A 22,799-nucleotide genomic window follows, 5' to 3' on the forward strand; every position below is an offset into this window, starting at 1 on the left:
TAATGGAAGTAACAACTACAAATGGATATTTCGTATTTTATTCAAGCACAGACTTCTTTTTCCAACGTACAATTATAGAGTCGAGTAACACAACACGCGCGATAATATGTAGTAGTAAATGGTTTTTTTTTGTTCTACGAAAAGCAAGTTAACTCGCAATTTACAAAGCGAGAATACTAATTGTATTTTCTTTTATCCAATATTAGTCGAGACTCGTTATCGAAGGAGCTAGTAGGATAGACACACGCGATGATAACGCTTTCGAAGCCAAGAGAAACAAAAATAAAACAGAAAAAATATTCGAAGGTTCGTGGACAAATGTTATATTTATGTAGAAGAACAATTTCTGTATCACTCTCTTCCTTTTTTCATCTGAATTTAATTCGATTCGATTCAATTCGATTCAATTCGATTCGATTCAGTTGAATCCACTTATTTATAGTCGCCAACAGATTATTCTCTAGCCGAGACTTTGTACGATGTCAGCCATGTACGTAGAAGGACTCGTAATGTCTTCCAATAAACCTGTAACGAAGATCGTATGAGCAATCAACAACTGCAACCACAACTACCATTTCCTAATCGCTACTTCTATTACTTTTATTACTTACCGACAACGTCACAGAACTCTTCGAAAGACGTACAAGGTAACAGTTCATCGCGGTAGGTAGCGAGCACACGTTCGGAAGCTTTCAACATGGCTTCGTCGTTGTGTCTAATATATTCGGCTAAAACTGCAGGCCACTGATCGTCGGAAAGCACGTTAACTTTCTAGAATGAAACAATGAATCATGAACAAATACAAATATTCCAGACAGGCGTCTGCTATACAGGTAGGTGTATATGTATACCTTGAAAAAGTTTGCATAAATAGAATCGATTAGACCAAAGAATATCAAGGCGCTCTTATACGCTGTGTAATCCTTGATGGTAACGTCGACGATAGCTTTGGTAGGAGCTGAAGGCGAAAGGTATCGTTGATGGGCGAGCACGATCAATCTGTTCAAATGAGTGACTTTATAAGCTTCCCAACGGGCCGGGGTCAGCAGTAGGAGAGACATGGTACACTGGTAAAACGGTCCTTCCGCTTCGTAGCAACTGTCGAGCCACGCAGAGCCGGGAGGCACTTCCAAGTATCCGGTTAACGCTTTATCTTCTCGCGCTGCGGAGCGTGTGCTATGAAAATGAAGATGGATACGATAAAACACCAACGCGAGCGAACAAACAAATATGGCAATAATACAATGAAATTAGACTGAGACATTTGGTCTTACGTGATGATTACGTAGAGAGCCATGTGAATCAAATAAGGAACCATGTGCATGTTTGATTGAGGTCCTCCTCCACCCGTGTCTTCGTGGAAACTCTTCTCCTGTGCGAATCGTAACAATAACAATTTCAAGTCGTGCACAGTCGAGGAGTACGAAATGTCGCGGTGACTAGCACACTCTTGCAAATAGGTATTGTGTCTTGCTAAACAACTAGCGAAAGCGGATTCTGGAACTTGCGGTCCCCACAGCGGTAAAAGTCCGTTACATTTGGTATTTGCGTTTTGCAAGGCTGCGCTTTCCCACTCGTCCCGGGCGCGTGCCAATCTCACAGCCGACATATGACAGTCTACGTGAACTACGTTGAAATGCGTGACAGTTGTGTACCCTACTGTTTTCCTCTGCTTTGTTTCGAATTCTTCCACGTTACAACGTTTGGTAAACGTATAAATGCCCAGAACCTACAATGAAATAAACGAACGTATATTGTATCATATGTATATGGAATATTGTATATTGTAGAAGAAAAAAGATCGTTACCATGTTTGGCTTGAATTTGTATCCCTCGCGACAAATGACGCAAACCAATCCCGTTTCCTCGCCCAGGTCTTCCATTTGCTGAAGAATCGTTACGTTGGCCACTACTTGACCTTTATCGTTCGTCTGCATGCCTAACGCGCCCAATTGTCTTTCTCGCATCGCCATTGCCAGCCGTTTCTTCTCGCTACGAGTATGTTGCCGGGCTTCTTCGATCAACTCGGCCACGCGCTTGTTCGTACACAAAGCCTCCAACAAGTTCTCTGCTAAGGAACCGACGTGTTCGTCCGACGACACTTGTTCCAGTCTATGTATTATACTGATCGCAATTTGCGAAACCGCCAGCTGTGTCGGCTCGTGGTCCGTCGCTAGTCCAGTAAGGAATCGTAGAATGTACTTGAGAGCCGGTTTTGATATAAAATCTTTCAACTCGTCGCTATCGGTTCGCAATAGCGTCGGCTTGACACAAGGCGCGTGTACAGTTATGTACTCGAAAGCGTCCTTTACGATGCCCATACTTATTATGTAATCCTTCAGAGTGTTTCCTATCGCATTACGTTCGATGGCCTGAGTAAGAACGCAGAACAGTTCGAGCTTTTGTTCGTCTTCCGGCGAATGCACGAAGTCGAATTTATAAAAGTTCAAGACCGTTTCGAAGTAATCGCAGAGCAAAGCCATCTTTTCACGGTTGCCGTAGGTGAGTGCAGCGAGGACTCGCGCGAGATGTGCCAGCACGTTGTTGCTCTGTCTGACTGCCGTCGATTGAGTGCAAGAGAGGAGCGATTTGATGTGTTCGGGTCCGCCCAAGGTGCGCGAGAAAGCTTCGAAACTGGAGAGTGGCTGCGAGGCTGCATGCGTCAGAATCGTCTCCATGATGTCCAGCAGTTGTTCGGTGATTTTCGCTTGGGAATTCTCCGATTCGGTTTCGAGGCAGCGCTGCAGTACGTCTAGGAACACGGTCACCGCTCCCAGCTCGGGCTTACTCAGAACCTCTTGATTCCTCTTGACCTTGACCGACAATCGAAACAGTTTCAGGAGAACTTGAAGGAGGGGTCGAGCTCGATTCACGTCCTGTATGGCGGCTAGCCTATCCAACATCACTTTCAGTCCTCCGCAATCCGCTAAAATGTTTGCCATCTTGTAAACTTCCTCGTTGTTCACTTCTTGTTCGGTGCTCGCGTTCAAACTCTCTACGAACTCCTCGGTAGCGTCTCCGAGCAGTCCCCGCACTCGATAGACCACCCGCATCGAATCGCATCCGCCGCCTTCCAGAACCCAAATCTTCTTGTAAACCTCCTCCACGGGCATATCGAGACTGATGATCTTGTTGTTGACCAACAGCTCCATACCGTTGTCGTCGTCCAACAAGGCAACTAACTCGCAGTCCTGGCAAATCTTGTTCTTCACGTCCCGCATCAAAGGTCCCAAACCAGGCTCCAGGCTACTGTACGGATTCCCAAGCATTCTGCCCTGAAGGAAGTCCTCTTGTTGCGAATCCTTCTCTAGGGTCAGTAGGAACTCGCCGATATCGTTCTCCTCCGGGTATATGATCGAGCAGAGCCTCTCGAAGATGAAGACCGGAGTGCGCACGTCCTCGATACTGTACTTTTGCACAGTCTCGACGCAGATCGCCATAAACGCTTTCGTTTCTTCTTCCGTACCGGTGGTCATCTCCTCGAGTAGCTCGAGCAGCTTTTCCTGCGTGTCATCGATCAGCCGCGTCCGTTGCACCACCAGCCTCCTCAACGAGAGATATCCGTTCAGAACGGCTCCCACCAGCCGACCTTTATACTGTTGTTTGATATTCTCTTGTTCGAGGAACGTGGCCAACAGTTCTGTCAGCATTTTCAGAGAGTAACCTTGCGCCAGATCGCTGGTCAACGTCGTTTCTTCGAGCCGATGCAATTGTTCAATTTCCCTGGTCAATAGATCCGCGAGCAACGTCATAACGCCGCGCACAGCCAGGAATTGTTTCCACGGTGGCTGCCTAATCAAGCTCTCGTACAAGGTGAGAAATTCGGTGCTGCTCTCGCCGGCTGTACGCAATTCCTCCAGATAGCAGGTGAGCAACACCAGCACTTCCTTCTTACGTTCAGTTCCTTGACAGAGGCTCTCTATCATGTAGCAGGCGACTTGTCTCGCGAGTCGGGAACTCGGATTGAACAGGACCTCCTTCAACCAAGCGCCGTCGGCCAATTTCAACGGCTGCACGCCTTGCTGCCTCGCGCATCGGTTACGCCATCGGTGCCCGTACTTCTCCATCAGATAGAGCACGCGAGTCTCCTCTTTTTGCAACGGTTTCACGGTCGGCGGCCCGGACTTTTTCCTTGGCATGCGACGAATCCATTCGGAATACGAATGCTTCGGATCCCCGTTCAGCCACTTGTTCACATCGATGGTGATGCCCTCAGGTGGCTGCACGGTCGCTAACGTCTCGATGGCTTTGTCCTTGTTCTTCCTCGAGACTGGTTGTTCCGGCTTCACCAGTCTTTGCAGTATCTTTAGACACGGCACTATAATACTTTCCATTACCACGGGACTTTTCGACTCCTTGCAAGCCATCAAGAACAACTGCATCACGCAACGCAGCTTCTGCTCCCAGCAGGTGTCTTCTTTCTGCACGAGCGCAGCCAGTAACGCCATTTCGTGACGGACCGCTACCGACAGGTCCGAGGTGGGCACACGACCGCGAAGCGTCAGAGTGATTCGCTCGGTCAACAGGGAACAGAGTTCTTTGCTCGACTGCGGGTTGTCTCTGGTGATTAAGCAGAGCAGTTGTCGAACCTCCTCTTGCATCTGCACCGTACCCTTTCGTAGATTGTGCTCTACCAGTTCTTGAATCAAGCCTTGTTTGCACAACACCTCTCTGGCGCTGTGATTAGTGGCGAGGGCGCGCAGCAAAGTCAGACAATGTTCCGTGGCCGCGGTCGCGCAACCGTAGCAACGACCCACCGTTTGCGGTGGAGTAATAACGACACTCTGACAACTGAACCCAACTGGTTCGGTTGTCGCGGCCTCGGATGTGGCAGCCGAGAAACCACCACGAGTGGTATCCGCAACCGCTGACGACGATGTTATTGTAGCTGTTGCTGCTGCTGTTGGCGGTGACGAGGACTCCTCTCTAGCGGTAGTGGCGATGGCAGACGATTCGCCACCAATCGTAGAGCTCGAGACGGAGGTGTGACCTCGTTGTTGACGATCGTAAGCCACCAATTCCTGCCGACACGCCAATACCCTTTGTATAATTTTGCTGAGATCCTCGAAGGAAGTTTTACATTCGCCGCAATATTTTTGAGCGAGCAACTGTATGGCCCTATTGACTTGCGTGGTTCCACTGGACACCTGTATGCCACCGGCACCGGAACCGGAACCGGTACCGGCTCCGCCACTCGCACCATCGTCCAAACCACGATCCAACCGATGTTCGGATATCTTGATCAACAACATCTCCAAAGTTGGCTTGTTTGCGATCAGAGTTTTGTAGACTCTGTCGGCTTTTTCAAGCAACGCGTTTATCGTTGCAACCGTTTTCTTACGATCGTCGTCGTTTTCGATTGGATCGACGGCGCAGCAGGGTCTCGCTGTCAGCGTGTAATCGAACTTGGCGTATTTACAAAAGCCACAGGCGTGACAGAGGAAAGGGTCCTTCTCGTCGTAGTTGATCGCACGACACTTGTGACACTGGAACACGTTCTCCCCGCAGTTTGCGCAAACGCCTGGATTCGCTGGCACGTTCGCCGAACATCGCGGACATGGCAGAGTCTCCGAGGAGGCTTGGATATTCTCGTAAAAGTCGGCGTACTCGATCATCAGATTACAAGCTACTATCGGTAACGGGAACTCCATCTTGATCTCCGTTTGTCCTTGCGCCAACATTATTTTCTTCGCCTTGTGCCACATTGCTGGCTTATTTTTCAATTCCACCACTGCCTGAACCGACCGATTGTTGTAATATATGTTGATGGTACGCACCATTTTCGTTCTCTTCAGATCGCTTATACGAAGAGTGATTCGACTGATTGTTTGACTTACGACCAATTTCACGATTTGCGTGGTCGTCGTGAACTTTGAGTCGATTTTGATCGATGACAATTTGATCGTTGACATAGGAACTTCGGGATTGTTGCAGACCAAGCAAGGCTCGCTTTCCAAATAATAGCCGTCCAGTTCGACGAATTGAGCGAGATTCGCGTACAGATTCGCGTTCGGGTGGCGAGTTAGCAACTGATTTTGCGCGCGCAACACCGCGACCGCCTGCTCCATGTACGCGTGCATCTTCTTGCTGGTGCGCGCAGTCTTCAAAGAAAAGTAGCCAAGCAAATCCACGAATTGTGCGGCTTTGCGACCATAAGTGGGCAAGAGAGGCCACAGTCGCCATAATAGATCCAGTAGAACTTCTTGATCGTCTGGATCGCAATTCCTGCAAAATCGTTTCCGAAATCGCATTACCATCTTTTTTTAAACACCAACGCTACACAAGTTCAATCAAGACAGTCACTTACTTGTAAATGGCCAGTATCAAAGAGTGTGCTTGCCAACGGACGTTGGTATTGTTGGTCTCGAGTAGAAAAGATTGTATAAATTTGGTCAAAGAGCTCGGCGCCACTTGTTTTTGAATCTGTTCGACCAGAGCCAGACACTGAGCTTCTTCGAATTTCGCTTCCGTGTCCGAGTCTTCGGATTTCTCACGCTCTCTTCTTTCCTTCGTCGTTCCCGTGTTGCCCGATTTCGATTCCTAGAAAATCGAGGACATAACCAAAGTCAATTCCAACGAACCATTTTGCTTTTCCTTCAAAATAGATAGAATTCGAATTCACAACTCGAAAGCGACTATCTTACCTTCGTCTTGGTATCCTTTCGCTCTTTCGATTTGTTGCTCGAACATATAGCACACTGTAACAGCTGCAACACGGTAGGACTAACACCTTCATCCAACAACGTCGACACCGTGAACAGATATGACAGTACGGTATTCTGTTTCAGACAGAACCGCTGCCAATTTCCAGTTCGAATGGTAGCAATTTCGACGCAACATTTCAAATGTTCGATCAACTCGACTAATGAATCGTAAGGCAAGTTGATCGCGTGCGGGCGTGTCTGGAACGGATCGAAACCGCCGGCTGCACAGCATTGTTGCACCGACTACGGAAAAAGGAACAGAAAAGTCAAAGTCAGTCGGAACAAAATCCTTTCTCGTGCACGTTTTGCGAGCGTTAGTAACTCCGAACGTATTGCAGCTTACCTGAGCGTGCGAGACTAGAGCGTGCAGATCGCGCAATTGTCTGTATTTTTCTTTATTGCCGCAAATAAAAAGAAGCAACTTCCGTACTTGTCGTCTGACGCAAGGTGTCTGGTAAGACATCATGTATTCGCAAAGATAAAAGTACCACGGTTGTTCGAAGGCTGTTTGCGCAGATGTATTCTCCACGTGTTTATGAACCTGATTGGGTAATCGTAGCACCATTTCGGTCAACAACTGTGGATACGGCTCAAACACATCACCGGCGTGTCCTTTGACGTAATGCCGTAAAAAGAACGGCGACATATTCGGTGGAGAAGCTGTCAGGTGCTCTTTAAGCAGTTGGCCACCGAGAATAGTATTTGTTTCCTCGTTCGATGTTCTACGACACAGGAGCATAGCGATAAAGGTAACTGACAAACACAGAACCAATGTGTGTAATGTGTTGAGCGTGAAATACGTTCGCTTACGTTTTCCAATATTCCAGCAACGCCTTCAAGAGCGTCAAGCAATAGTCGATTATTCCGGCTTTACTTAGTATCGCAGCAGCCATTTGTGAAACGGAATTTGAGTTTTCAGATTGGCCTTTAGCCGTACACTTCCACCGGGACATTAGAATGCCTAAGAAACGTGAACATCCAAGTAAATGAAAGATTACAATAACACACTGCAAAATAACATTCAAACGCGCGACACTGTACGATACTTACTTAAGAAACGTATAATAACCAAATGAACTTCTCGTTTGTTATTACGCTGGCATATATCGTGCGTATCCGGTTTATCCAATTCCAATTCTTTCACTAATGCTTGTAGTAACCGCTCGACGCAAGCTCTGTCTTTCTCTTCCTGGCCGTCCAAGTGGGCTGTCAACGATAGTAGAACCTGCAACAAACATACGTTGTCACCGACTGTTTACAGTTGTGATGACGATACGATATACTAAATCGAAAATTTCAAGAAGCAAACCTGCATGAATGGAATGGCCATGACTCCAGGTACGTTTGTCAAATGCGGTATAAACTGTACAAGCTTGTCGAGCAACAACAATCGCACGGTATACAGTTTCGTCGAGGTCTCGCAGCTTGTGTCGTTTTCTTGTTCAGTAGTGTGTTCCTGTTCTTGCTCTTGTTCTTGTTCCGTGCCTTCTTCCTGTTCGGCGACCTAATGGAACGATTTCAACTTTATAAGATACATGCGTAGGATTATAAATTCTCCCTCCAATAAACAGCATCGATACGATAAAAAGAGAGAAGAAAAGTGAAGTGAAGTGAAATGAAGCGATGTGAAGTGAAGTGAAGAGGAGAGGAATGCACAACGACCACAGTATCATTCCCGGCAGACTCTTGCACAGTTTATACTTTACGAATCCCGTTAAGTATAATGCAAAACGAACAGAATCGAGTTTAGGACGGTGTAAAGAGGAGAAAGAGGAGCGTTGCTTCGCGCGAAAGTTCACCATCGAAATGACACAATATCGAAACGAGAAAAAAAATAGAGAGAGAGAGAGAGAGAGAGAGAGAGAGAGAGAGAAAATAAAGCCGAACAAATAAAGAATTATACAGATTTAAATGTAAACAAATACCGTCTCTATACAGGAGGGGGAAAAATAACGACGTGTGGTAACTGATACAGCGAACGCGAACAATGACGATGACGACGACCATGACCATGACCACAATTACGATCATAACTAAGACCACGACCACGACAACAATGATAACGACAAGAACCTCGTCCACGATCACGGCGATGATGGCAGCACTTACGGTAAAAGTCGCGTGAAGACCCACGTTATTAATTTCGGTACGTGGCACTTGACTGACTCCACTTCCTCCCACTGGAGGCATAGAATCGGGAACATTGTCTCCGTATGCGGAACTCCGTCCCGATACATTATGCTCCCCCGTCATGCTGTCTACGGCACTTCCTCCGCTCTCACTTCCACCGCTCTCGCTACCCTTGCTACCACCACTACCACCCTAACATAAAATGCGCCCCAAACGTTACTAAGAATCGACACACAAATTTCGGCAGTCTCGCTCTTTCTCTCTCCCTCCCTTCATCCCTTCATTCCTACATCCCATTATCCCACTTTGTATCCCACACTCCACATTTCTCTCAACCATTTTTCATATTTCTCATTTTCCACACGTTACACGGAACATCGTATCGTGTAAATAGCGATAAGAGTGGCAGAATAGAAAAAGTATACGATAAATAGTTTTTCGAACGTTACTACGGTATACGGAAGATTCGTAGAGCAACTTACTTGCTCTGCCGGAGACGTTCTCAAAGTACTACCGTCGGTAGCCGCTGTTGATCTCTCGTCGTCCGATCCTCCAGCGGAAGCGGTTGTATCCGAATAATGCCCTCCTCCTTCCTGAGCCTGAACGTCAATTCATTCGTTATCGATACGTCGTATGCATACAACCTACCAACTTAATGCACGATGACACGCATCCACGCAATAAAAGAAACTTCCGCCTAGAGCTACCAACCTGACTTGTACCCTGCACCTGAACCAATCCATCGAATCCTTGCAAAATCGACATGTTTTGATGGAATCTCTGTCGTAAAGCTCGCACGTCGAAACGTCCTCCGTCTTGATCTTGTAAACTAAGTGCCATCGCAACTTCCATCATAGCCTCATAATGTATATCTGGCGGTACGTCTAGAATCTGTGGGAAACTGCCTGCACCGAGCAACGTTTCCAACGAATTGACCGTTCCTCTCGCGGTTGATCCTCCCGCCCTGCTACCTGCAGCTGAACTTCCGGCACCGGTAGACCCGCTGCTGGCTGCGACAGATGATGTCGCTGCGGAAGGCGGAGTGCTGGATCCTTGATTGCTGGTGGCCTCGAGCATCGCCGCCAGGTTGATCACCGACACGATCGAGTCGACTTGATTGTCGGACGTTGCCGACGTTGCCGATGTCGTCGATGTCGCCGATGTAGCTGATGTCGCCGATGTCGCCGGTGTCGCCGATATCGCCGTAGCAGCTTCTCGATGCGATTGGGATTGCGCTTGCGACTGCGTTTGCGATTGCGCGGACGACGATGCCGGTTTATCTTCGGAATCCACAACCGCTCCTACGGGTTTAACCGTGCAATCAACAAATTAATTAACATTCAACTAGTAAACCACACGAATACAGTTTTGTTTTACGTTACCTGGTGTGCTACAATTAGGTGGGCTCGGTATGTAAACTCTTCTTCTCTTGTATCTCAGTCGGAGAACACGAATGATCGCTTGCTTGGCGCTGAAACTGACCGTTGTATCCGACGAGAGTAATAGTTGGAGGTACAATTTCGCAACTAAAGGAACATTCTTCTCGACATCACAGGTTGCAAATGCATGAATTATTTCTACGATCGCGTGTATCGTTGCTTCGACGTTGGTAAGACCTGGAACAACTACCGGTGCCAAAGCCATATTTTTCGGATAAGCCATGTGCAGGGCCCATAGTATGTCCATCAGTTGCACGACCAGATGCTGCTGGCTCTCGTCTACCGTTTTACAAGATTGATCAACACTCTGTCTGTCTTTCTCGAAAATTGGTACTAAACATACAAGAAAACACGCGCAATAAGGTTAACGAATTCCGTAACGGCACTCGAGGATGGTCGTAATTATTAGACTGCGGATTTTATGCGCTTATAACAAAAATGAGTACGTACAATATGACATATTAAACATATTAAAAAGATTTAAGAACATCAGTGTATTAGTTTCATCTTAATAAGAAAATTACAAAAATGCAAGAAGTTTCTATTTGGCTCCTGTGACTTGCAATATATGCAAACAATTTTTATTTTCCATAAAGATCCGCAGGCTAGTAATTATACAGTGAGTATACTTACCGTCGGTTTCGTCTATCGGTTTATTCGTATACTGTTCGGTAAATTTGGTGAGGTTTTGTGGTTGAGATGCGGAAATGCTTCGAACGATATGCACCAGCCTGAAAAAGTTTTTCGCGTCTATGTCTCGGGCGTCGCTCATCTGTCTCATCGGTTTCAACGACTCCAATACATGCGATAGCAATACGTGGTCCTGTCAACAATATGTACGTACACGCAACGGGTCAAATTGTACCGGTCGGTTATCTACGTATCCGTGTATCTATAACCGGTACTGACTCAGCCAAATCAAACGAATAGGCATCGTCAAGAGGTGGTGCGAAGGCACAGAGATTCGTTTACCTTGTGCAGATGATACGCTTGCTTCGATGGGTGAAGAGAAGCTAGAAGCGCGGTTGTATGCATCTGTACTGCTGGCGGAGTAGGAAGTATCAATAATTTCGAGGCGACGTCTATGGTCGTGGCTTTCAACGGTAATCTGTTTTCGTCGTTCGAAGAAACGTCGAAAGATAACTCTAGAACCTCCAGGATGCCAGCAACCAGCCTACAATAAAATAATTCTCGATTCAACGCTTCGATTGGCTACGCTTCACGGCAGAAACGATTCGACCTTTCCTACTGTTCCAACTGTTTAATTAATTGTATCGTAGGCCAAGTCCTCTTTACTTTTCGATATTAAAGAAATTATCCTTCGTGAAGCTTGTATGATAACAATAGATTTTTTTCCGTCTTCCACGTTCAATAGCCGCGAAAATTGATCGCATTTCAAAGAAGAACTTAAAGTCGGATTAATCGTGTTATATTTTGCGTACCTATCGACGGAAGATAATGGCGTTGGTGCCGTGACAGCATTATCCGCATCACTGCTTATCGTTGCTACCGGAGCAGCCGTGGACTGGCCAGTCGATGTATCTTCTATTTCTTCCGGCCAACCAAACGCATCTTTCGTTTTTCCGTATCTACTCCCGCAAACACAAAAACACATGAACGTATAAACAATGATCAGAGTATAATAAATACGGCATAATTGCAGTCGTGAATATAATCGTGAACGTACATTTTAATAGAATCTACCATAATGACACCTTCATGATCTTGCGACGGTCCAAAAGTGATGGTCAACTTTTTGTCAGCTTGAAGACTTTCCTCTCTAGTTAAAGGAATATCGAACCATCGGCTTTTGGTTACGGTCGTATAAATAGTTCTACCGAAGACCTGAAAAGAAAAGTGACCACGCGGTCGAAGCGACAACATCAATGAAAAGACAAAGAAACATAAATATCACTCGCGAACAGCAACTCGAGTAGAATAAGTTACCTCTATGTTAACGGGTGCCCTCTGAACGTCTTGACTTCCAAGCAACACTCTGATTCCCGTCATAACTAAAACGGCATCGTTGTTGGTTACTTCCACGTTGAATCCCATCGTCTTCATGGAAACAACGTACATTCCCGTGGTATTCAGTCTATGTTTGATTTGCGCAACGTTGTAAATTTGAAGCAAATCGTTGCCGCCAAATTCAACGTCGTTTATCACTTGACAATGTTCGAAGAAGTCTATGGAGAAGCTAACGGAACCCGACGGTTTCACCGCTTTCGTCACTTTCTTCTTTCTCGTTGGCTTAACAGTGGCAATCGTGCCCATGGGTTGCACGGACGGCGACATCCAATATCCGGTTTGTTCCATTCCAGCCATATAAATTCTCAAACTGCCGTCCTCGCACAACAGTATCAACGTTGTTCGTTGTTCGGCGTTCGAGCTGGGGTGTCTTATCGCTACCATATCCATGATTTTCGCCTTGGCTGGGATCACTTTGATCTCTTGAATCATTATCGTATCCGGTTTGATCATCAATATCACCGGATTGTTGCTCGTTTGTAACACCGAACAAATCAATCCAGGATGATTCGGTACTTCGCTCCACTGGCACAGCGGCTGCGGTTGATTGTTATTCGATTTGTTGCCGTTCGTAGTTTTGTTACCAGCAAGATTGATTTGAAATATCGTAGTCAAATCGGTGTCGATACATTTCAGGGGTGCTACGAAACTTTTCCCGCAGATGTAACTGAAGAACAGCAACTGCAAAGCATGCGAATAATATATTGACACGCCACCGCCACCAACCGTGCCGTTATCCTGTATCTCCGGGTGGTATACATCCAGGATGTTGGTTACATAGAAAGGACCGTGTTCGGTTGAGCTTTCTTCGTCCATCACTTGACCGCAAATGTAACCGGTCGAAGGCATAATCAGCAGAGAAAATACACCATCTTCCGAATGCATGAACGTGCAATCTCTTATCTTTCCGGATGGCACGAGGAAATAATATTGAGGACAAAGCGCATCCTTTGCAAGGTCATAAATTTTAATAAAGTCCGCGGTGACCAATGCCAACTGAGTCTGCGAGCCGGGTAGCCAAATCGCTTTTATAATGAAATTACTGGTCTCTAACTGAGGATGCAGCACCAAATGATCCGATACTGTTCCAGAAGTGTTGAACGTTAACACGTGACAATCCCTGAAGCCGCACACAGCTAAAAAGTCTTCGTTCCATTGGTTGCCGGTTAGTGATAAGACGGTGAAAGGCACAGGAGCAGATGCGAGCCTAGTTAAAATCAATTTTCTCTTGGACGAATCGGCTTGTTTCAATAACGCGCTCAACTGCAACACCGTTATCTTGCCTTTCTCGTGCGAAACCGCTGAGAATCAAAAAATTCCATCGATTATTCATTCGGCATTATTAGAATCGTAGCCGTGGCCGTTGTCGTACAAACACAACCGTCTCCGAAATCTGCTTTAACAATTTACTCACCCAAGTGTTGCCTTTTACCATGCGGCGACGATAAACAGCACATCGCAACGCGACGTATTATATGCGCGGATAATAGTTGTCTAATGGTGTGTCCTTGGTCACCGAAATAATTCATTCGAACGTTCTCGAACGCCCCTTCTTGCGAGCCCAACGTAGGAAGCTGTAGAGATAGAGCGTAGGAATCTCAGTTTTCATTTTAATCGAGCAATTCTACACATGTACGTGTACGTAATATACATATACGTACCATCAATTGATCGGTGTATTCGCATTTCTTCTCGATAGTGTGTAATTGTTTGAGCGCTGCCTGGGCACGCGCGTGACAGCCAACCGCTGAATTTTTCTGACAAAATGCATCGACGGCCGGTACCAAAGCGCGTGCTAAATCTACCAACGACGGTACCAAACCGCTTTTCCATAGGTGTCCCTGTATCCAGTCCTTCGATGATTCTGCAAAACATTTATACAGCCATAATACCATCTGAATCCTTGAACCGGTAGTTTACGTTTGAACAATCGCTCACCTAGCTGCTTCGACAAATAGCTGGTTCTTTGTTTTTCACGACTTTGCCGTTCCTGCTTGTCGTAAAAGTAGACCGGGCTAGACGTACGTCTACGTAGGTTGCCGGTGAGAAGATCTCGATTTTCGATCGAAGTTCCGAGCGCGTTACCATAACTGGTACCAACACCGCTCGAACTGGAGGCTATGTTAACAGCATCGACGGTACCGTTGCTTTGATGCTCGGATGCCTGATGGCTACGTTTTATCAACGCTTGACAGGATCCGTCGTCTTTGGCGCCGCAATCGCAGAAAAAGTTCCCATACTTGGCATAAGTAACATCGTGTCCGCGATGACAGACGCGCGCGCAAACGGTGCACACACCGACTCCGTCTACCATGCTGCACGTATGGCAATGATACCAATGTTGATTCATAAATTCTTTTTGGGTGATCGTGAACGTGCAAAGTTTGTTGCAAAGACTATCCTCGTCGGAATCTTCGGCGATGCTATCCTCGTCTTCGTGTGGAATGTCATCGACCCAGTCGCTGTCGTTCAAATCGTTGATCGGTGTAGTACCCTCCCACGGTGGACTGGTTGCTCTGTCTTGCGAATGCAAAGCTCGAGGACAAACCGCGTTTACAACGTCCGCTATGTAATTCAGTATGCAGCAACTGGCTTCCACAAATGCCAGCGGCTTATCCAACAACGTCTGATGGTCCTTACTCATCAATTGTTCCTTACTGTCAACACAACCAGAAACGAATAATCTCGCCATGTTTCTCTTTCGATTCGGAAGTGTTCTAGATACGGATCGCGAACAAACTTACCATAGTTCCATCCATTCGATCGCAGCTTTAAACAGCAACGAATGTCCTTTCTCCGAACCGGCATCGGCCAGCGTCGACATAATGTTCATCAATTCCGAGAAACCGTTTCCTTCGATGGTGGGAGACAGAATTTGATAAGCCAACGGTATGAGAGCTTGTAAAATAGCAACTGGCACACTTTCGTCCACGCCGCTGTGACATCCCGGAAAAGTACGTGCAGATTAGAATAGTACAATACATATATTGTAGAAATCCAAGTTTTCAAACACACACCCCGACCTGATATCCAATAGAAACTTTACCTCTTTTCCTTCACTATATAATTTGTAAGCGCTCGCAAAAGTCTGCTATATTCGTGCATAGTGTGTTGCTGCTGCTGTTGGACCTGCTGCTGCTGCTGTTGTTGCTGCTGTTGTTGTTGCTGCTGCTGCTGCTGTTGTTGCTGCTGCTGTTCATCGGTAATGCTAGCTGACTGATTGTTGCTCTCCGAACCATCGGACAACGTGATCGCCCACTGTACTTGTTCGTTGTTCGATACGTTGTTAACTTCGTCCGATTTTTGTTTGTCTTCGCTGGTAGCAGGAACGAGAACCAACCTATTTATTATTTTCTCATTTATACATTATCATATGTGTAGAGGTATTTTCTCGAATGTTTGAAATTTAAACTTGACAAATTACTTGACTAATCTACTCTATTATGTTCTGTACTAAACGTATGCTTACGCGTTCGATGTCACTACCGCTGGTGTTTGTATGTTCGTCGACGACGCGCTTGGAGAAATACTCGTTCCTCCTAAAATTACTTGCTTCAGCCATGCTTGCAGCTTCTCGGTTTCCACGTGTGCCAAGTTCAATACAGATCCACAAAGGCGTTCCAGCGAAGCATCGCTTCCTTTTTCAGCTGCGAACAACAACAATAAAGGTCAACGTTTTTAGGATTACAAACGAAAAGATTGGGCAAACGAAATCAAATTTACTCCTTACCCATCTTGAACAGCATGTTAAAGAAACGCAACACGTGAGTAGCAAACTGTCTCGACGTTTGCGGGGAGGTTACACAGAGTAAAATCGAAACGAGTGATTTGTTAGTGTTTGGGGCGAAGAACAAGTCCAAGGCCTTGCATCCGACCGGTTTCTCCAACAACTGTTCCCAATACTTTATGCACCGTTTCAAGATTTTCTCGTCGACAACGATACTGTAATGTAAATCAAATTCTATAGAAAATCACGTTGCATCCAACAACGGTGTATGTTTTTAATTGAATCGCAGGTTGCCCACGAATACTGACTTTACAGGCTCTTCAACGTCGCTCGTATAGTCGATGATCAAATTGTACGTTTGATTCAAAATGTAGAGATGTTCCCGTAATTGACGCATCTCGTTATCACTGTCGCCCAAAAGTTCGGTTAGGGTTCTACTCGCCATATGCTGGAGATAATCGGTGCGACTATCCATGTACAACGCGATCAAGATATCCAAAGCTTGAACCTGATCAGAGTGCTCCGGAGCTGTGGTGATCCTATCGACAAGATTATTAAATACTGTTTACACAGACCCATCTCGTGCCTCGCACCCCGGAAATGGAAAACGGTAAAAGCGCGCACAACTTACGTGACATATTCCGACATAAAGTTGACCAAACTGTGCAGTAAATTCTTCAAAGAAGGATTGATGGAGAACGTTGGATACTCAGATAGTGACTTCACGTGATGGTTCACGGTTGCCAATATGTAACTCTCCGCCGGAATAATATCGTTCGCGTACGTGTTCTGAGATCACAAAGGTATGCAAATTTTCAAATAGGCTTGAAACGTCGAAACAGTCGAAATCGCAACAACGTTCGCATCACTGCCACATGAAGACTCGTCAAGACAATACACCAATATCACGATACTCACCCAAGGAATGTGAATAACGCTGATCGACTTCCATTTGTCGAGGACAGACTTTACAGAGTTTGGCAGGAAAGTAATCAAAGACGCTTCGGTCGCCCAATTCGCTCCCGCCATCGAGATAATATCGTTAAGTATAGAGTAATCCCGGGGCCCGAATTTGCAGTCTTGCTCCAGAGATTCGATCATCTGATGTAGTATACTGGATCGACACGAAGTCAAGATAGCTTCGGTCAGCGTAAGTACACGCGGAAGAATGCTGCTGATCATTTTAGGTGCGTTCGTGCCCGCGCACTCGGGGCTGGTTTGTGCACTCCTAAAAATGGAAAACATACCACGTGTTTTATTCGATTCAACATGTCTGAATACAAGTTAACAATCGTATCTACGTTCGATTCAACTCACTTTACATTTTCGATGTTTTCATTTTGATTTTTCGATATGCTATCGTCGAAAAGAACTTGCAACTTGCCGACAATCGCAGCCAAAATACACAACGAACTGAGTTTCGGCAATGCGCTTTTCGGCATCACGTTGTTCGGAAAATTCGTTTCTGGTTTCAACGTGGTGATACAATTCTTTGCGATCGTAACATCGTACTTGATAGAATTGACGGTAGAAGACACAGTCTTTAGAAGATTTTCCGCGTACTGAGTGTACATTCCTTGCCTGACCAAACAGTCCTGCGAAAGAGCATACGTATTATGTACGTATAAATCAGAAAATTTCCGTATACAGTAACGGTTGCGACCGTACCTTCATCCAACTCGTGAAAGTTTTGTACGCGGCTCTGGGTCCCCAAATCAGAGAATGAAGCAACATTGGTCCAGCAGGAATTTCTTCGCCGAGAGCCAACGTGTCCATATACGATGTAGAAGGTGGTAACATTAGCAACAACCTGTCGGCGATATCGTCATAAAATGAATCTGCGCGAATCCGTCACTAAACCATAATAACACGGAGTTTCTTCTACAATACACATCATTATTATATTACCTCCAACATATAGAGAAGCAATATCGAATCGCGCACAATCCCAGGAACGATGGTGCTTTCTCTTTGCCATCGGTTTCTGGTTTTCTCTGCATGTCCGTTTGATTTAAGACGTTCAATATATTTATCAACGCATCGACCAGAAGCGGATACCTCATTTTATCCGGTGCGCCCAGAATGAAATTGCAAGCCTATAAATAATGCCGACACACATTTCGTATTCGTAAAGTAAAGGTATCTGAAAACTGTACACGCGGGAAACATCCGTATACCAACCAATCCATCCAGCTTGGGAGTATTTTGATTATTGAAATCCGTAGTAGAAAGGTTGTAAAATCTGGGTTTCATCGAGAACTCGTCTTGGTTACCGAATTTCCGATAGTTGTCCTCGATTTCGGTCCAAGGTGTAAATACTCGAGCTGTTTGTTTATTCCCGTCCTTCGCATCGCAAACCAAACTCGTGGCCGAAAACAGATTCCACTGGACCTAAACGTATTTTATCCCGAAACAAAGATGCTTTATTATTTGCTAATCCTAATTATTTGCTAAACACACATACGTATGTACATGCGCGAATATCAAGCGAACGAGAAACTAACGTCATAAAAAAAATGTACAAGATTTTTACTACCACTCGAACGTGCCTTTCGATTCGGTGGCCCTGGTATCTTATTGCATCGCTTTAGAGCGGATACAAATATAATCAATTACTCTTGCATTCGATGCTTCGACGTTACTCTATGTAATACGAGTAACGCATATAGTATTTCGTATTCCCGTTCCAAATTAGAAAAATGAAGAATGAAATGGAACTGAACAGCAAGAAATAATAAATAATAAAATTACGTATGTATAATGGAATGTTTACGGGAAACGAGTACAAATGCTTTTTCAGGCGATGGCTGTTACGCGGTATCTATAAAAATTGTAAAATCTACATTAAGATTGATACGCACTTGCTTCAGTAATGCTGGAGGCGCGTCGTAAAGATGCTTCATCATGTATTCTAGTAATAGTAACAATCGCGACAAGTGAAGTAGCTGAGAATCCCTCATCGCAGTTTTGACGGCTTCGCTGCAACGTACCGCGCCGCTACCAGTTACGAGCAAGACGGATTTCTTTTGCATCAAATTCAGCGAATGGAAGAGAATCAACACCAGTTGTGCGTGTTCCACATTCAAGTCTGCAATCACATAGATTCGCTTCGATTCGATACCTCGTTATACGTATGTATGTCGTTATACTATTGTATAGTTTACCTTCGTTTTCTGCCTCGAACGTGGAAGGTGGATTGCATACGTTCTCTACCATGGTCGTGACTAGACGATGCCATATACTTATGCAAGCTGCTTCTTTTTCCGATTGCGGTTTCAAGAGAAGAACCTACCGAAAAAGAGTAATACCGCCGTTGCGATTACAGAGTATCGATCGTGATCACAAACCTGAAATAATACACACTTGTGCCAATACGCTCAAGGTTCTCGGGTAGACTTGAAGCGGCCATGTACAAGAAGTTGTACTGTCCGTTCCCGACCACGGATTCACGCCCAAATGTTGAAGAAGAGTGTTTTGCAAGCTTTCACTTAACGTGTTTCGCGCTAGCAAGTTGTGCGTGTAACGACTCAATGCTTGCGAGAACTCGGAATACATAGCGCCCAAGGTAGCCCCGTAGAACACCGAGATGGTGCCTGGAACACATATCGAAACTCATCTTTATTTCTATTCCGCCGCATCAGGAATTGCTCTTTACCCAAATATTGTATTGATATTGTAGTTACCGGTTTCCGTTCTAGCGGTCTCATGATCCAAATCTCTGATGATCGCCGCTAATATTACCATTTGTTGCTCGACCAGTCCATTCACCACATACTCGCGCACGTATGTACTTTTACTACCGATCAAGTGTTGGTTCATAAATTGGAAAATCTTGGTGGCCAGCGATATATACTGTCAAACGGACAAACAAAATAACTTTTTCATTCTGTTTTCGAAGAATCGTGAAAGAAAGAGAGAGACAACTCTATCGAATTCGATATAACAAAACGAAAAAAAAGATGATGATTCTTACGCCATGCGGCTCACGATTATCGGGAACGATAGTGGTTACTGTACGTTCAACGTTTGTTTCGTTGTTGGATTCTTTCGCGCCGTTTGCAGGCGAGCCGTCCGACGGAGCAATAGTTTCCTCGAACCATAGACCCAAAATCGGTTCGCTGTCCTCCTCTATTGACACAATAGCTTTCACAGTATTCTTGACATGCTTTAACTGTTCGTTACAAACAGTTTTGATCTCGACATCATTGGGTATTGTATATTAACCGCGACAAAGAATTCCTTACCTTCGTCGGTGTTGTCCGAGCAACTCAACAGATCCTCGTAATACGTCGTAGAGTCGGATTGACTTAGAGCATCGCCTTCGAATGGATGCTTTTGCACTCTTTTTAATGTACAGGCCTGCGTAAATGCCACTCGTTCGTGAATATTGAACAGTATTTGTTGTACATATATTATAAGTATGGTTAGCAATACAATTACCAACCTTTCTATAACTGATAGTAGCCAAATAAAACAGGAGGTGATTGAGCGGTACCGCTTGAAGAAAAGTAACCGCTCTTTGAAGCGCGCTGGCAGTAGATAATATATCTAGGGGCGCTGGTTCAGGGGGAACTGTATGATCGATAACTGCTTCAACCGACACATCTTCTAAAAGCGCGCTCATCAACGCGAGCGCATGAGAAGCTAAAGCAACCGAGAGCACTCCAAAACCTTGTTGTCTAAAATCCAATATGAATGCAATGATTAGGGCAGTTGTTCCATCATATAGATCATGGTTACAAAATGGTTACAGAAACCACAAAAATAGGTTGCTTACACTTTCATTAGATTAATCCGCGTCGTTCCATCGCGTGCCTTACTCGGCGATTTGCCCTTTTCTTCTTTCCCTTTATCCGCCGCGCTAAAGCTGCTGACGGAGAGATGTGCTTGTAAACCGGCCACTAGTAACCATACCCCGATAAGCAGATGATTTTGCAGAATCTGTTAGAAACGTGAACACATGAGATCAAACTATTGTAGAAATAATTCGTTCTGTGATAGCAATACAGCATAAATTGAACATTACTTACATGACCGCCTGCTCGCGTGCTGTTCTTGATCACATTCGAAACCATTCCAAATATTTCTAAACTTTTCTCGACCACTGTGATCGCTAGTGTATCGTATTCCTCCTCCTCTGTATCCTTTATACCGCTTTGACTGGTTTGCGCTCCGGCAGATGTATTCGTACTACATTTCGGCGATACAGCAGTCGTTATACCAACGATACTGGACGCAGTTGCGTACACAATCGAACAATATAGGCAAGACATGGTCAGTGTCGAAAGCTTTTCTAATTTGGCTGGTGTCAAAGGTTCCAGTAAACGCAATGACATCACATTGTGGACAATGTTAATGTCGCTCGCTACAGAATGTAGACTGTGTCGTATACCGTGCGCTTCCGCTGCATTCGCTGGTAAACTGAAACCTTTTTTGTTCAAATATGCCTGATATTTTCTAGTATAACGCGATAAATGTGGTAGATTTAAACACATGTCCAAGAGGGTATCGCCCGCGCCCATGTTTCGAAGAATACCAATATTATTTGCCACAAATGTTGCCTACGGAACGAGAATATCATTGATCGAGATTATCGCTCATTGAAAATTTTGAATGTTTCGATTATATAGCAGCATCAGTATAATATATGTAACAACCTTTGTGTCCGAATTGGTCTCGTTGACGCTGCCGTCATTGCCAGTTTTGCCAGTTCCATCGTTGGAACTTTCAACAGCAAGAGATACCGACATACATGCGAAATCTTGCAAAGGCATCGTCAATTGCTCCAGAATACTACCAGATAGATCACCTCGCACTCGTACGGCATCTTTCGAGCACTGAGAAACATCCTTCTCGCTTTCGGACGGAGAAGACTGAATGTAAGAAGGCGTTTTCGAATTCTTCACGATAGCCAGCAAGGCTGCTTCTTCGCTGGACGAAAGTAAGGATTGACCGATACAAAGAGCATGTATGGGTAACAACAACTGCTTTGTACTTAAAACAGCAGAGCTGCTGTCTCCAGGTTGAACTTTGTGTCGGGATAATTTGTCTACAAGACGATGTAGGAGTACTCTGCATGCTTGACAGACTATCGATATTTGACTTTTCGGTACTGAAAATCAGTAAATTGAAAGAAAAACATTGAAATCTGAACGACACACGCGTTGGTGATTTCGTCGTGACCGTGAAAAGAGTCAAGGAGAAACTTACAGGTACTGGCACAACCGGCCAGATAATCCGCTGCGAGAGCTGCAACCGACGTATAAAATGTTTCATATTGCTCTCGATGAGAAACAAACTTGCTTTCGCTGCAAAAAAAAGAAAAACAACGACGTAACAAGATTATTCGAGAAACGTTGGAAACGAACAGTCATCCGTTTCGGGGCTGTCATCACGAGTGTACACGATTCTCGAGATACGTATTCGTACCCGTAGAAAAATGTCAGCTGGTTGAAAAAAGGATTCTTACCTCTTAGCAATGCTTTTCGCCAATTTAATGATATCGGCTTTGTCGAACGATCCTTGCGATACCGCTAATATGGGTTTCATTATCGATGACCATTCATCGTTACCACCACTCTTGGCCGCCATTTTCGAAACTGTTCGATTTTATTCGAAACAATTCTTCCACCCGATGTCAGTATACCTACCTACCCTTTCAGGTACGAACGTGTGCAGACGTTTCTTTTACGTATCCCGTATCTTTGTCTTTCTTAAGCTTTCACACCTTAATACGTACCAACATCTGCGCAATTTTTATGCAAAACACTT

At 45.2% G+C, this 22,799-nt stretch overlaps 1 protein-coding gene across 3 annotated transcripts; it reads right to left on the minus strand.

The window, feature by feature from the left end:
• Positions 1–20: 20 nt before the first annotated feature.
• Positions 21–22,792, minus strand: Poe (E3 ubiquitin-protein ligase-like protein poe). Of its 3 annotated transcripts, none has more exons than XM_076436445.1 (46): positions 22,498–22,792; positions 22,239–22,336; positions 21,686–22,140; positions 21,059–21,589; positions 20,806–20,969; positions 20,473–20,707; positions 20,273–20,387; positions 20,002–20,156; positions 19,712–19,880; positions 19,392–19,621; positions 19,193–19,316; positions 18,890–19,116; positions 18,210–18,419; positions 17,937–18,124; positions 17,697–17,838; positions 17,346–17,623; positions 16,947–17,256; positions 16,660–16,817; positions 16,337–16,567; positions 16,032–16,243; positions 15,771–15,948; positions 15,348–15,617; positions 15,046–15,237; positions 14,240–14,958; positions 13,963–14,165; positions 13,716–13,875; positions 12,221–13,602; positions 11,961–12,118; positions 11,716–11,862; positions 11,246–11,447; positions 10,907–11,096; positions 10,217–10,606; positions 9,546–10,135; positions 9,317–9,433; positions 8,814–9,026; positions 8,014–8,208; positions 7,755–7,929; positions 7,515–7,665; positions 7,048–7,426; positions 6,645–6,947; positions 6,308–6,540; positions 1,809–6,225; positions 1,275–1,729; positions 852–1,176; positions 612–771; positions 21–525 (listed from the first exon to the last, which is right to left on the minus strand). In XM_076436445.1, the coding sequence occupies exons 1-46, from the start codon at positions 22,617–22,619 to the stop codon at positions 461–463; spliced, it is 16,323 nt and encodes a 5,440-aa protein (XP_076292560.1). In that variant the 5' UTR covers positions 22,620–22,792; the 3' UTR covers positions 21–460. The 3 variants fall into 3 exon arrangements, with proteins under 3 accessions (XP_076292560.1, XP_076292551.1, XP_076292568.1); XM_076436436.1 differs by having other exon boundaries at positions 15,348–15,641; XM_076436453.1 differs by lacking the exon at positions 8,814–9,026 and having other exon boundaries at positions 15,348–15,641; positions 22,498–22,791.
• Between the last annotated feature and the right edge of the window lie 7 nt (positions 22,793–22,799).

Source organism: Lasioglossum baleicum, chromosome 1, assembly GCF_051020765.1.
Source record: "Lasioglossum baleicum chromosome 1, iyLasBale1, whole genome shotgun sequence".
Classification (NCBI taxonomy): Eukaryota; Metazoa; Arthropoda; class Insecta; order Hymenoptera; family Halictidae; genus Lasioglossum; species Lasioglossum baleicum.